Source organism: Momordica charantia, assembly GCF_013281855.1.
Source record: "Momordica charantia cultivar OHB3-1 chromosome 7 unlocalized genomic scaffold, Mcharantia_2.0 BLBB01000007.1, whole genome shotgun sequence".
Classification (NCBI taxonomy): Eukaryota; Viridiplantae; Streptophyta; class Magnoliopsida; order Cucurbitales; family Cucurbitaceae; genus Momordica; species Momordica charantia.
Genome location: NW_028275165.1, coordinates 4,767,141 through 4,783,118, shown reverse-complemented (window position 1 = coordinate 4,783,118; position 15,978 = coordinate 4,767,141). Strand labels below are relative to the sequence as shown.

Here is a 15,978-nt window from a genome sequence, read left to right as displayed (position 1 = left end):
CTGTTTGGCTTGCTTCTAGGTGTGTCTCAATTTCGAGTTTCTTGATTGGTCGTAGATATGTAGATATATGATGCCCCCTGCTTGAGACATTTATTTCAGCATGAACATAAAAACTCAAGTATTACGTCGAATGTCGAAGACTTTTTTAGTAGGAAGATCGTCCTGTCGAAGATTTAGTTACAATGACCTTAGTTGGTCCAAATAATGGAAAAACATAAAAATGTCTAGAAATATGTCGAACTAGTGGTAGTATCTTTTGAGGTGCTGAGCATGCCATGGGTGTAGTAAAGCCTTCCCCTGTTGGTCTTCTAGAGCATAAGTGCCTGTTCGAACCACTTTAGTGACTTTGTATGGGCCCTCCCATGTTGGCCTGAATGCCCCGCTAGTTGAATCTTTGGTATTAGGCATAATCTTTCTTAGCACTAAATCACCTTCCTTAAAGTCACGCTTCTTAACCTTCGAGTTGTAGTATCGAGCTATACGATTTTTGTACTCAGCCGTTCGTAGTCGTGCTGTTTCTCGATGTTCTTCTAATAGGTCGAGGCTGAGCTGCACGGACTCATTGTTGTTGGGTAGTCTGATCTGCTCCACCCTTGGGGAAGGGAGACCAATTTCCACTGGCACCATTGCTTTAGAGCCAAATGATAGTGAAAACGGCGTTTCTTTCGTCGAAGTACAAGATGTTGTTCTGTAGGCCCATAATGCATTGGGAAGTTCCTCTGCCCACAACCCTTTGAGCTTTTCTAATCTGGTTTTCAGAGTTCTCTTGATGATTTTGTTGACTGCTTCAACCTACCCATTAGCTTGTGGAGATGTGCTGGTAAGGAACAGATGTGCTTAATGCCCAACTCCCTGCAAAATTCTCGAAAGGCAGCATTGTCGAATTGCTTCCCATTATCACTGATAATGGTGTAGGGTATTCCAAAGCGGCAAATTATGTTCTTCCAGATAAAGCCGGTGACATTTTTCTCAGTAATTGTAGCTAGGGCTTTGGCTTCCGTCCATTTAGTAAAATAGTCGATTGTCACCACTGCAAATTTGGTCTGGCCCTATCCTAGTGGGGGATGACCTATAAGGTCTATTCCCCACTGAGCAAAGGGCTAAGGACTCATTATGCTCGTTAGAGGCTCTGGCGGTTGCCTAGGTACTGTTGCAAACCATTGGCATTTGTCGCATTTTTTGGTGAATTGCTTCGTGTCGTTCAGCATGGTCGGCTAGTAGTACCCTTGTCGAACTATTTTGTGACTTATGGATTATGCTCCAGAATGGCTCCCGCAAACGCCCTCATGTATCTCTCTCATGACGTAGTCAGCTTCGTCAGACGTTAGACATTTTAAAAGCGGCAATGAGTAGTCTCTTTTGTATAGATTGTCGTCTTTAAGTACATATTCAGCTGCTCGTCGTTGTAGCTGCTGGACCTCTTTCTTTTCAGTAGGCATGATTTCGTCTCTCAAATACTTAATCAAAGGGCTCATGCAGTTTTCTCCTGGTTGCCCTTGTTCGTCGATATCCATTGCTTCCTAAGCTTCGATGCTTGGCTCGAGTAGAATCTCGACCGGTACAGTTCTTCCTAGGTCGATTTCATAAGCTGCAGTCAGTCGAGCCAACGCATCGACATTGACATTTTGAGCACGTGGAATTTGTTGAATTTCATATTTTGAGAACTGGTCAAGCTGGTTTTTTACTTGAGAAAGGTATTTCACCATTTGCGGTTCTCTAGCTTGGAACTCCTCTTTCACCTGACTTACAATCAGTTGTGAATCGCAGAGTATCAGTATGTTCCTGACTCCAACGTACCTGGCCACCTTTAGTCCTGCTAGCAAAGCTTCATACTCGGCTTTGTTGTTGGATGCATGAAAACTGAATCGCAGTGCATATTCGAATCACTCTCTATCTGGAGAGACTAGTTGAAGTCCTGCCCCGCATCCTCAAAAATTTGAGGACCCATCTACGCAGAGTGTCCAGGTTGCTCTTCCTTGACCAATTGTGGGTTGATATTATATACTTAAGGTTCTGTTGGGGTTAATTCTGCTATGAAGTCTGCCACAGCCTGCCCTTTCATGGCAGTTTTTGGTTTGTACTGAGTGTCGTACTCGCTAAGCTCCACAACCCACTTTACCAGTCGTCCAGAAGTGTCTGGCCTTTGCAAAATCTGTCGCAAGGGAAAGTTGGTGAGGACGGTTATTTTGTGAGCTTGGAAATACGGACGTAGTCTCCGAGCCGAAGTGACCAGTGCTAACGCCAATTTCTCCAATCGTAGGTATCTAAGCTCGGCATCTACCATTGCTTTGCTTGTGTAGTAGATTGGAGACTGTCGCCCATCTTCTTCCTTTATCAAGGCGGAACTTACTGCAGTGTCGGATACAACTAAGTATAAGTAGAGTTCATCACCTATGATTGGCTTTAAGAGGAGTGGGGCTGCCCCCAAGTACTGCTTCAGATCCTTATAGGTAGTCTCACACTCTTCTGTCCATTCAAATTGTCCTTTTTTCCTCAGGATTTTGAAGAACGGCAGGCACTTGTCAGTTGAATGGCTAACAAATATGTTAAGTGCTGCTATCCTTCAGTTGAGTCCCTGTAGTTGCTTCAGAGTTCTGGGCGGATCCATCTCCAGAACAGCTTTGATCTTATCTGGATTGGCTTTGATTCCCCTTTGGTGTACTAAAAATCCCAGGAACTTGCCCGAGGTCACTCCAAACCTGCATTTGGTAGGATTCAACTTCATCTTGTATTTTCGCAAAACGTCGAATGCTTCTGCCAAATCCTCCTCGTGTCGCTTGTTCTTTCGACTCTTTACCAGCATATCGTCTATGTAGACTTCCATATTTTTGCCGATTAAGGTTGCAAACATTCGATTCACCATTCGTTGGTAGGTCGCACCTGCATTCTTCAATCCGAACGGCATCACCGTGTAGCAGTATAAACCTCGACTTGTGATAAAAAAGGTTTTCTCTTGATCCGGTATATGCATCTTGCTTTGATTATATCCGGAGTAGGCATCCATGAAACTCAATCTTTCATGCCCTGCAGTGACATCAACCGGTTGATCTATTTAAGGCAAAGGAAAAGAATCCTTTGGACAGACCTTATTTAAGTTTGTAAAGTCGATGCACATTCTCCATTTGCCTTTCGGCTTCTTTACCAGCACTACGTTGGATATCCACTGGGGATAATGTACTTCCCGAATGAAGCTTGCTTTCAGTAGCTTTTTCACCTGTTCAGCTACAATCTCATTCCTTTTTTGGTTGAACGCGCGACGCTTCTGTTTCACTGGCTTACAGGTCTCGTCAACGTTGAATCGATGTACCATGTCTCTTCGATCGATTCCTGGTATGTCCTCATGTGACCACTGAAGGGATGTGAATCTCAGAGCGGAAGCGAACCGTTGTTCGTGACATTTGGGAAACAAAATCAAAACCGTTAAAGATGAAAATACAGAGGAAAAACCATTACCTTTGAAGAACGTTTCTTCAACGATTTACCAACGAACACCACCAAACGACCTTCCTTGCTATCCTCTTGGGTTTCGAGAACACGCTTGTGGGAGCGTTTCTTTGGAACGAGAGGGAAAGTTTGATTGAGAGCTTGAGAAAGAGAGAGTGGGAGTTCTATTCTGTTTCTGTATTTTCGTTCGGTAACAATTGCAGACTTTTGCAGAAAACCAGTGACGTGGGGAGTTACCCCACGTCACAAAACACCCCCACTTTGCAGGGGAGTTAAATATTAATATTAATATTAATAATTAATATATATACAATATATATATAATAATTAATATAAAATTAATTAATTAATCATATTAATTAATAATTAATTAATTATTAATCTAATTAATAATTAATTAATATATATATATATATATATCAAATAAATAATTAACCTTTAATTATTTATCACATGAATAGAATCATATTCTAAAACATTTCTCTCGTATAACCTATAGTTCTAATGTACATCTTATACACATTATTTTTAACCTATAGTTTTAATATGAATCTTATTCATATTTATTTTATTTGAATCTCATTCAAATAATTTCTCTAATAATATAGTTTTAATTTATAATTAACTATATATTATAATGTATCAATATACATATAATCCCTTAAGTAATTTGAACAATTCAAATTCTTCCAAAAACTTGATCCTCATTTTACTCGTTATGAGCTAGCAAGGGGACCTAATGGACCTACAGATCAAAAGCTCCAACGATGCAAGATTAATCGGTCAAACTCATTGACCGAGTTAATCAAGATTCGTTAACTACGGGTCATTCCACTAAAGACCTGCAGTTGCACTATTCTTACTGCAGAATGTTTTCGTGTCCATGGATATACGACCATTAATGACGAGTCAATCCTTCACGAGTGCTCGTAACTCAAGTTGGGTCAAATTACCGTTTTACCCCTGAGTTACATCTTACTCCTTAAATACGACTGCTCCTCTAATGAACAACCCGGTTATGGTCCGACCAATAACCGGAAGTCCCTCTCGGGCCAATGAGAGGGTGGGGCCCCTTGTTCAAGTCCCGGAGTCAGCATTTAAGGGAACACTCATCTACTCCCCTAAAGTCAGAGAGGAGTGAATTCCATCTTGTGAAGTTATGTTTTCAGCTCCCTACTCGGTCTCGTCCCCAAAATGGTAGAAATGTTGAGTCGGCAACTTGGGTCACTCTCATCCATACAGATCAAAGGACGAGCCCTCACGGGCAGGAGTCCATAACTCACTCAGGATTGAGAATGACTTGCCTGGTCATCCTAAGAAATAGCAATCTATTAGTTAACGGTGTTACATCTAAAGATTGACTATTTCGTGGTCTGGTCTTATACAAACTCACTGTATAGGATACCCCCACTCGCATGTCTCCACATGAACGACCTGGATCAAGTCGTCTGTAACCTTTACAGAGTGGGTCGTATCCATAGTGTTGCCAGGATAAGGTACCCAACCTTATCCATATACTATAGACCCTTTAGGTTATTCACGGGACATTATTCACTTGTATATCAGGGTATATCAAATATATACCTCGTATATCAGGGGTATATCAAATATATACCAAATATATCAAATATATACCCAGTACATATACTGTCCCGGTTACACTAAAATAACCTCGGATGTTTAGTTTATTGGATTTTGGACAATGCAATGCTATGAATTCAACAACAAATTTATTGAATATACATTTGTTTTTACACAAAATACAAACTACGAGTTTAGGGCAACACACTCAACAAAGCGAACACGTCGGTGTTGCTTCTGAGGAAGTTTATAAGGCTATCTCTTTCCTCATTCCCCAACCTGGTTCCAATGTTGACTCGTCGATCTTCGACTGTCAGAGGGATAGATTCTACCTTCTCAGCCGGTTATGCCTTGTCATGGGTGGTCGAATTAAGTTGATGACCAGGGCTCGGCCTTGCCTCACCCGAGGGGTCGGTCGCTTCATTTAGGTTCGAAGCCGGTTCGCCCCTATCGAGGGTGGTTGGATTAAGTCGATGATCAAGGCTCGGTCTTGCCTTACTCGAGTGATCGGCTGCTTCATTCAGGCTCTTCTTTTCGAAACGTTGATGGCTCTCATCAGGATTCATGTTGCCTTTCGGATCAGGTAGTCGATGATCAGGGCTCGGTCCTGCCTCACCTGAGTGATTAGCCGCTTCACTCCACACACCTCGGATCAATGAAGCTTGCTGTTAGGGTTGACTTTTTACTACAGAAACATATGTTGGTAGCTCTGTTTGACCACGTTTTTGACCCATTTCCCATTATTATTTGCCAAAAAGGACCACATATTCTTAAAGTAGAACATACATAGATTATTTCTGAATAAAAGTCAAACTATGGTACTTTAGGAAAAATATGAGATAAATGCGGTCAAAGTTGGAAGAAAATAACAAAATTATGTTTTTTGCATAATTGCGCCTGGCGCATTTTTTTAGGGCAATTTGTCAAAACGCACGTTTTGATTAATGAAGGGCAAGGATGACATTTCCCACATGTTCAAAACCGTGAGTCCAAGTCCAAGTGAGATGGTTTGGTGAATCTCAACCCTATTCCACCTAAAATGGAGGAGAGTTTCAACCAACCTACGGTGCTATAAAAGGAAGCCATTCATCCCTCAACAAATCATCCCTTCCAAGCTTCATTTCATCTTCTTTTAGATGCTCTCTAGTTGTAGAACACGTTTTTAGGGTTTATGTTCATGTTCTAGTTGTTCATTTCTTCGTTTTTCACGCTTTTACCTTTTGTATTGCCTTTAATTCAAGTTCTTACTTCCGTTCTTTGTTCATTCTGTTATTTTAAAGTTCTTTAGCGAGTTTCAACTCCCCTCACGCTCGAGAGAGAAGAGGGTCAAGCTAGAACTCCTTGTACGGCTTATTTATTCATTTAAATTCAATGAAAAATATTTTATTTATGTTTTCGTGCATTTACTTTCATTTAATTATGTTCTAAATTAGTTATCAACCTCCTTGTGGAATGCCTTAGTCAAATAATTTGATTTTCAACACGCTCGGGATTTTGGCCAGATTGCGCCTGACACTTTTTTAGGTTGGTTTCTAAAAACTTCTCTTTATGTCTTTTTTTCCATTTGGCCAGTGGGAACTTGATTTATACACTAAAGCCCAACCTTGGGAAATGTGAGTTAGGTAAAATAATAGGAAACCAATATGAGATGTGACTTAGGAATAAGCGCATAAAACATGGTTCTAGGCATAGGCCCTCTGACCCATAATGCAAATGAGTTGGTAGATATTCTCTAGGATTATAATTACACATAGGAATATGATTGTTGGTTACCCTAGCCTCTGCAGCAACCAAAAGCGGTAGTGAAATAGTAGAACTCAAATCCCAAGAAAAGCCAGAAATTACGCCTGGTGCCATGTTTTGCATCAAAACTAAGGTACGAGACAAGGAGGTTGAGTTTCATTAAATTGCTTGTTAGTTAAAACCCCAAACGACAACATTTCATCACATTTTCCTTCCTAAATCACAATTGCATATTTGAACCATTTCACTGCATTACTTGATTTTGAAAAGCAACAAGTCCCTGAGGATTCGACCTTGGGTGACTTCCGAGTATTACTTGTGACCGTGTGCATTTGCACGAGTCTCTAATCTTTTTAAAGGTAGAGAAAATCCCAACACTTGCTTTGATGTATCATCCCCACAGACGGAGCCAATTTTTTATGCGTGGATTTTGACCCTCCGGTTCTTCTTCTCGCACACACCTAACTCCATGATAAGGGAACCGATACCTGAAAAACCAAAGCAATCTAGCGTTGATACCTAAGTTAGCGAGGGAGAGTTGAGAAAATAGTGAGCTAGGGATATGTCACTTGTCTCACCATGGTTACGCTGCACTGCTATTTATAGCTGTGAGGGTGGTTCCAGAACCTTCTTGTAGTTGAGCTCTAATTCGGATTTGCGAGGCCCAATGATCGGCCTCGGCCCCGAATAGATGTGTTTAACCTCCTGATGTAGATTCGAGCGAAGGAGGCCCACATGGTATCTTGGCCCGAAGGCGAATGTTGAGAAGTAGGCGCCGAGGAGGTCTCGGCGTCGAGGTAGGGTCGGCGCCGAGGCGCCATGACGGCCTTGGCTCTAGGTCGTCCTTTGGGCCAGTCCGTTACGTTGCGGGCCGATCTCCCCCAGTCGATGATCTCATACTTCAATTTCTTGTCTCGTTTCGGGTCGTTTTTGTTCTCTATAACAATAGTATTGTGGCAATAGTACTCTTTCCTCATTCTCTAATATATCTATCTATGAGATGTTTGGATTCAGTGCATAACACGAATGTGGAAAATGATACAATAAGTTTAGGTATCAATGTCTTGAGTATCATTCGTTTTCAAGTCAAGCATAAAATAACGTTATTCTATGTTAGGTAAATGCATATTGGCATTCAAAGTGTGGGGCGGCGATAGACACTTGAAAAACTTGTATAATTTGAATGTGAGGCACGATTGCAAATGATTCACTCTAGTTCTCTATTGTTTCTTAACAATGATCTTCAATGTTACAGTGAAACTAACTTAGTTTAAAAATGCTGAAACGAGTATAGCTCAGAGACGGTCATTTTAGTCTTTTTTATGGTATGAATCCTGATAAATTCCGATCTCTGACCTATTGTAGTACCTTCTCTTTCTCAATCTGACTCTTCCACATACTCAACACCGATTCCCATGCTTCAGGAGGAGATGGGAGTAACTGCTATAGCTTGTTTCTCATATCTCCAATCAAGAGGTTGTAAGTTCGATCCCCATCTCACATGTTGTACTAAAAAAAAGAAACTTTTAGTTTAAAAATAATCCAGAGTCATAATAAGAATGATTTCTTCAGCCATTTATCCTAGTCTTTATAATATACTTTGTGTCAGTAGGTTTATTGCAACCTATATACTTACATACGTGTAATGACTTTATCTGTTTGGTTGAAAGATTGAGTAATCTCGAAAAGAAAATAAAAAATTCCAAAAATTCCAAAAATAAAATTTGACTTTTGAATTTGATAGTCTAGGAAAGGGAAATATGGAGGGAAAAAAGTTGGTAATTCAATATGGAGAAAGCGAAAGAATAATAGTAATAGTGTTGAAAAGTCGAGAGGAAATTATGGAGTCATAGGTAGCCGACTTTTGACTTGGAGTTCCATTTTTTACTTCTTTTGGATTGGTTGAGATGTTTTTGTTATATTTTCAATTATATATTTTTCTAAAAATAATATACTTTGAAAAAGTATAGATTGAATATTTCTATTCGATATTAAAATAATTTCCTAATTTGAAGACCAATTACTTGGATCCATTTCTCCAAAATGATTTTTGTTTCAAGTGCATTTTGTGGGCTATGATTATTCATATTTTGGCTTAACTATTGTTTAGCCTTTGTGTAATCTAGATTAGACATGATTGGTGGATTATTTTGTAAGAATCAAGAATTTTAAAGAAATGGAATAATTTAAGAATGGTTTTGAGAAATATCAATGCTTGGCCTTATTTGAAGGGTTAAAAAGAAACCAACGATTAGAGGGAGGAAAAGACATAATATATGTAAATGCTTATCTCGCACAAAATAAATAAACATATTTCTGAATAGTACAAACAATTCAACCAAAATGTAGTGAAACTTCTAAAAATAGATATCGAAAAATGTAAAACAGAGTGGTAGGAAAAGAGATAATAGACTGTTGGGTTTGTAAAGAGTGCAAACAAAGTCCCACATTGGTTAAGGAAGTGAATGATCATGGGTATATAAAAGGGGACAATTATCTCCATTAGTATGAGACCTTTTGGATGGAACAAAAGCAGAATAATATTTTAACAAGTTAGTTAGATCTTTCAGTATTTAATCAAATTGTATGAATTGTTCATTATATCTAATCAATGGTTGGAAATCAAAGGTTGTGTTTGGTTAGGTATAAAATGCTATCACACTTTTATGAGAATAAATAATGTTTATGGATATTGTCAACCAGAGCATAGCTCAATTGGTTAAAGCATCTATCTCCCACCAAAACATAGTAAATTCGAATCTTAAATCCCACATGTTGTGTGTATATTTTAGAACAATTAATTAAAAATATCTATAAATATGATTTTCAGCAAGAACCTTTCACCATATCCAAAACACCGTTGAACGTAACCTTAGTCTCGAATAACTCAAATCTAATCAAGGAGACCAAAAACATGTTAGAAAATATTCTAGGAATGAATCATCTTTGACCATATGGAAAAAGCACCATTCATTTTGTTTTGGACCTTTTGGTTTCATAGAAGAACCAAAATCAATGTCGTGTCTACAAGGCACGAGTATCCCTTTGGTGGTCCTCCCATATGATGACCAATTCAAGAATTGTTGAAACTTGGAGATTATTTTAGGAGCGAGAAAAAGATGCCGAATCTTCTTAGGAAGAGACACTTTTACGCCATTTTTCTGCGTATATTTTACGCGAAATTAAATATTGAAATTGACCCACCAATAAAAATAAAATAAAATAAATAATACGGATGGAGAGTGGAAAACTTTTTATCAAGGGACAAAAAAAATCAATATTATAAGTATATGAGGAGGATGATCGGGATATTAAATTTAGACGTGTAGATATTTTTATATGTCCATGAATTTGAACGGATAACATTTTTGTGAAAAGATTGAAAAAATATAAAACAAAATATTACCCAAGTAGATATAATATTAAGTTATTAATAATAGAAATTTTTAACTTGCTCAAAAGATGGAAGGATGGTTGGTTAATTTAAATACTTTTATGAGATTTTTTCATAATTTTTTTAAATATCTAACGATAAATTGGTCAACTACTATTTTGCAAGCCCCTTACTTGCATTCAACCCAAATCGTTCGGAGAGTCAATTCGTCCCATGTCGACCTTCGCAGACTTGGTCAGTTTTTTGATCAAACAAAAAACATGTTAATAGATGCTTCATATTCTTCTATTATATAATTCTGGTAGACTGGAAATGCTTTCATGTTAAAAGATCTTATACTAAATACATGAGCTACTTTTCTCAACTTTCATTGTCAGTTGGTTTTAAGATTGAACCATGTGAATATTTAGATGGTATTAGGAGGCCCAACAAAGTCAAATGAACATTCGATCCAAAAAAAAATTGATTTTGAGATGAAATTAATGAGAAAAACCTACCAACCACATGAATAAGTAAAAAATAATTGATAAATTAAATAAATGACAACAATAAATAAAACAAGAACTTAATGGAAAACTCCCAACCAGAGAAAATGGCCCACAAAAAAGATCCACTGTATGAAAAATGTTAATTAGAGCTAGTATACCAGATTTGTTTCGGTTTGATGAGTAAAACCTAAAGTATGTGCTCCTTATTTTATAGCACTTGGACAGAAACTTGAGACCAATATTGGTCTCACTTCTATAATTATTTTTTGTAATAATTATTCAACATAACAATTATGTCCTTTTTTTTAAGGAATTATGTCGTGTATTTAACTTCAACATCTTCAAAATTCATCATTTATATTTCTAAATTTGCAAATATAATTTGTAAATGTGCAATTATGTCCCATATTTTAGACATAGTTTCACATATGATTTGTACAAATATGCAAATGATTTGTAATTATCCTTCAAAGAAATTAATGTTAATTAAAGGCTATGCTTTTTAGTTTGCCACAAAAAAGTGCTTAAAACCATCTTTAAACCACTAGGTTACTTTCAAGAAATTGAAATCTATATATAAAAAAATATGTTAAAATATACTATTTTTGGTCTTCCTTGGTCCATTTTAGTCCTGCATTTTGAAAATATTCATTTTGGTCCCTATATTTTCAACTTTGGTTCATTTTAGTCTCTATACTTTCAAAATGTTTATTTTGGTTCCTGTACGTTTAGCAACGGATAATTTTGGTCTATTAGTTTTATTCTTAGTCTCATTTTTCCTATCACAATTTCAACATGACACTAAGATCAATATATTTCTTAAAATAATTTCAACTTTGGTTCATTTTAGTCCTTATACTTTCAAAAGGTTTATTTTGGTCCCTGTACTTTTAGAAAGTAATCATTTTGGTCCGTTAGTTTTATTCCTAGTCTCATTTTTTCTATCACAATTTCAACATGACACTACGATCAATACATTTCTTAAAATGTAAATATTGCTTTATACTAAATACTAAAGAGTTTTCGTTATGTGTAAAATATGTGTTAAAATTTTGCAAAGATGGACTAAAATGATCACTTTTTAAAAATAGATTGACCAAAATGAACATTTTCAAAGTACAAGGACTAAAATGAACCAAAGTTAAAAGTACAGGGATCAAAATAAAAAATTTCAAACTACAAGGACTAAAATGAACAAGGTTGAAAGTACATGGACCAAAATAGTATTTTAACCTAAAAATTACAATAGAGACAGACTTTCTTTTCTTATTTTACTCTTCTAATTTAAACATTTTCATTATTATTTTGAGTGCAATTTTATTTTTCAAATATAAATTTCTCTCCCTTTCACTTTTCTCAAATTAATTTTTTCTCCCTCACAATTCTTTCATTATATTTGTTTCTCATTCAGTCTTGATTAATTATTTATTCACCCATGCAAAAGTTCCTTATTCAAATTAACCCACTCAAATAACTCTTTATCTTTTCCTTTCTTTTATGCCTTTTAAAATTTTATTTCACTTAGAACATAAAAAATTTTATCATCTATTTAATTATAGTATATTAAAAGGTTGTAGAATCTCAAAAGTTTTGCAACTTCTACCGACATTAAAACTATAAAAGAACTATTTTTACTCATTTCCAACAACAATTTGAGGTTTATTTCTTTATTCTCCTCTTATATATATTTGTTTTCTTTTTTCTCTCACGACCTTTTTGTTTTAGAGATTTATTAATCTAGATCACGTTCAAATTTTTCAGAGCACTCTTGTTTGTAAGAGGTAAATATTATGTATTTATTCTTCTTCTTCTTTACTTTTTTCTTTTATGTTTTTTTAATATTTCTTAATTATTGTAGTAGATCACCTTCCAATTTTTCAAAATAGTATTGTTTAGCGACATTGAACATTGGTGGTCGCTTGAGGAGCTTTTCTATCTCACTTTCCTCGATGTTTGTAAGTATCTCAGAGATGGGGATGGTGGCTGGAGTATAATGCTCGTAAGGTCGGCTTCGATTGTGGCCGATCTCCGACCTACGATACTCGGTTCGGCTGTCGGAAGAGGACGATCCCTTGTCCTTAGATTTAGGATCAACCTTCCTCTTCTCTTGATTTAGCTTCTTCTGGTCGATTTGCTTCTCAGGTCGGCCAGTCTTGGTTCGGAGGAGCTCTTGCCCATCAATAACCTTCTTCGCCTTTTGCAGGACCTCGGTAAAAGTGGCTGGGGCTTCTTCTCCGAGCTTCACAGTGAGGGTCTCGTCAGCCAGGCCGGTGAGGAAGTAGCACATGGCCGAATCATCGAAGCAGTGCGCGACCTTCAGCTGCTCCTCCTGGAACCTTGTGACATATTCTCTCAGCGTCTCACCTTCCTTCTATCTGATGGTGGCGAGGTGAGTCGCTGTCTTTCTGTCGTAATGCCGAGAAGAGAACTGGCTAATAAAATTTTTTCTCAGCTGAGAGTAGGTCGAGATCGACTTAGCCGACAGTCTTCGGTACCACAAGCGCGCGCTGCCGAGTGAGCGCGATCGAGAAGGCGCGGCACTTGATTCCATCTGTTGCCGCTTGAAAGTCCATGAGGCCCTCGAAGACCTCCACATAGTCTTTTGGATCCTTAGACCCATCATAAGGCTTCATGGTGGGAGTCTTGAACTTTGGAGGGATTGGAGCCTCCAAAATGTCCGAGGTGAATGGCAATTCTCCCAGGTCGCCATCGTCAAACGAGCACTCTTTCTTTTCGCACTTGGCCTTGAGCGCCTCGACCTATTCGTCGAACCTGTGTTTCATCAGGTCGAACTCTTCCCTGGTGATCATAGCTTCTGGTGTTAGAGGCTTATACTTTGATTGAGCCTTGAAGTCAGAGTTGGAGAACTCTCGGGAGTAGGACGAAGAGTCTTCCGGCTCTCGCGATGCTTTCTTCTTCTTATCAGTAAGGTGCTTCCTAAGATCGTTGCCGCGCAAGCTATAATCCACCCCCTCATTGTTGGGAATGGGCTCGCGGTTGCCAGGTGGAGAGATGGAACCTGGCCTTCTTTCTCTCTGGGTACGCCTGGGACTCTAGATGGAGACGCTGTTCGGTTAGCCCGCGTTGTCTCGGCGTACATTTCTTCCATCGTGCACAATCGATGGCGCATATCATCCAACTCGCGTTGGAGAGTAGCCAAAGCCTCAGGGTCTATCGTCGGGTCGGCCCTTCGGGAGGCCTTTCTTGAGGTCCCACCTCGGCTTCGGTTGGCTTTTGAGGGTTTCGGGTGAGCGGGGGTAACTCCTGGTTCGCATGGCGGGCAGATCTCCGTGGAAGATCTCCCTCTTATCCTAGTCGAACCTAGTCCTCGACCATTCTAGCGTCAAGGTCTCGCTGAGGGTCGTTATCAGCGCTCAAACCCCTCCGCTCCGTCGTATTAGCAGAGTTTGCTGGCTGCACCATATTTGCGTATGTTTCTTAGATCGGAATGACTTAAAATGTCTTTTCCCACAGACGGCGCCAAATGTTTATGCAGGAGTTTGCACAACGGTTTTTTACGAACCGAGCTCGAACCCGGTCTCCAGTCTCGACCTGAACACTTAGAGTGGACCTGCACAAGAGGGTAGAACACTCCGACGCTTAAGTCAGTATAGATCACACTCCGTATTTAGTTCGAGGTGAGATTCAATACCTGAGCATGAAATGAGTCCCTCTATTTATAAGTGGCGGATCCGACAGTACTCACGACCGGCAGTTATATGTCTTTTCTCATGTCGAACATGTCGGGTTCCAAGCAGATCGGGCCCCAGCCAGGTCGAACTTTGGCGTCTATACTTAGCCTTTTATAATGGGCGAACCCGGTCTCCCAGGACCGAGGTGGACCTGGGCACTTCCTTTTATTCAATTCTTCAAACACCAATAAGTGTCCTCCACGTGTCCTGGGTATGTTTACCCCCAAACAGTATTTACTTATTCAAAAGCTAAGTTTGATTATTTGACCAAGATTTTTTTTTGACAACATTAATCTTGGTCTTTTCAACCATGTAAATAGGAGCAAAAGAAAAGGATGCTAGCATAAATAATACTAGTTAATGTTTATTAAAAGTACTTTATTTGAGTGATCAGTAATAATGATTTTACCCCTATTAACATTCTCATATATACTTTTACGATTAGAATATGAATAGATTGACCAATACAATAATTTGAAAAATCAGAATATAAAATGTTTTGTTAATTATACAATTTTTTTTAACTTCTACAATTATATAAATATCCTATCGTTCACATGAACTTAGCTCAACGGTAATTGACGACTACCTCTGATCAAAAGATTGTGAATTTGAGTCATCTTATTGATGTAGTAAAAAAATATAAAGGTCCTCACACTTTTATTTTTTCTTACAAAATTGTGTCTTCTCCCTTCTTCAATTTTCTTCTTCTTCTTCTTGTTTTTTAAGTTAAAAACACATATTTTCTAATTCTCATGCAAATGTTTTAGAGTTATTGTACATCGAAAAATATATTTTATAATTAATTTTATAAATATTTTATTTTAAAAGTTTTAGATTAGAATTCTCTAATTTAGTACTTACAAAATTTTAATTATTTAGTATAAATTGATAAATTTATCATTAATTTAAATTTAATGTATAATCAAATAAATTGAAAATATCACGTCCTATGTTAAAGATTAGTTACCTAAAAATAGTTAAATGTATATTAATTTAGGGCCGATTTGATAACCATTTTAGTTTTTGGTTTTTGGTTTTTTCTTGTTTTTAGTCTTTCATCTTTTGTTTTCTGTTTTTAAAAAACAAAAACCATATATGTTTGATAACCATTTTTTGTTTTTTGTTTTTAAAAAACAGAAAACCAAAACATGTTTGGTAACCATTTTTAGTTTTTAAAAAGTTAGAAAGTTGGAAGTACATATTAGAGAGAGAAAATTTTATGTAGAGTAGAGAGCACAATGGTGTGGGTGCGAGTAAAGATGCTCTCCCGCATTCTTGTGCTCGTGAAAATTTTTAATCTCTGTCTCCACCTCGTTCTTGGGTCCGAGAGATGTTCACGAGAAAAATTATCAGTTTTATGATTGTTTTCAATTATTTTTAGAATTTAAGTACAAAAAAATGTAATAAATATATATTAATTATTTTAAAAAAAGAATCGGGGACAGGGATAGGATCGGGACATGCATTTTCTATTTTTGGACCCGACCCTACATAAATTTTTTTGTCTCCCCGTAATGCAGAGACATGAAAATACAAATTTAGAGAGATGTAAATAAACTTTTGGAAGATAAATTTTAGAGAGATAAATAAAAAGATTTAGAAAAACAATTGTGAAAGAAAAGTTAAAAGACAA

The 15,978-nt window shown here is 37.5% G+C and overlaps 1 protein-coding gene across 1 annotated transcript; it reads right to left on the bottom strand.

Annotated features, from left to right (window-relative positions):
- Positions 1 to 240: 240 nt before the first annotated feature.
- On the bottom strand, positions 241 to 1,514 carry LOC111023436 (uncharacterized). Its single transcript, XM_022300869.1, has 2 exons — positions 1,386 to 1,514; positions 241 to 792 (listed from the first exon to the last, which is right to left on the bottom strand). The coding sequence occupies exons 1-2, from the start codon at positions 1,512 to 1,514 to the stop codon at positions 241 to 243; spliced, it is 681 nt and encodes a 226-aa protein (XP_022156561.1).
- Positions 1,515 to 15,978: the final 14,464 nt, after the last annotated feature.

Excerpts from the sequence above, each read along its gene's own strand:
- LOC111023436 (XM_022300869.1), bottom strand. The coding sequence starts at position 1,514 with ATGGATATCGACGAACAAGGGCAACCAGGAGAAAACTGCATGAGCCCT. Across the intron at positions 793-1,385 it reads AACGACGAGCAGCTGAATAT|GTTGAAGCAGTCAACAAAAT; the intron begins GTACTTAAAGAC and ends GCTAATGGGTAG.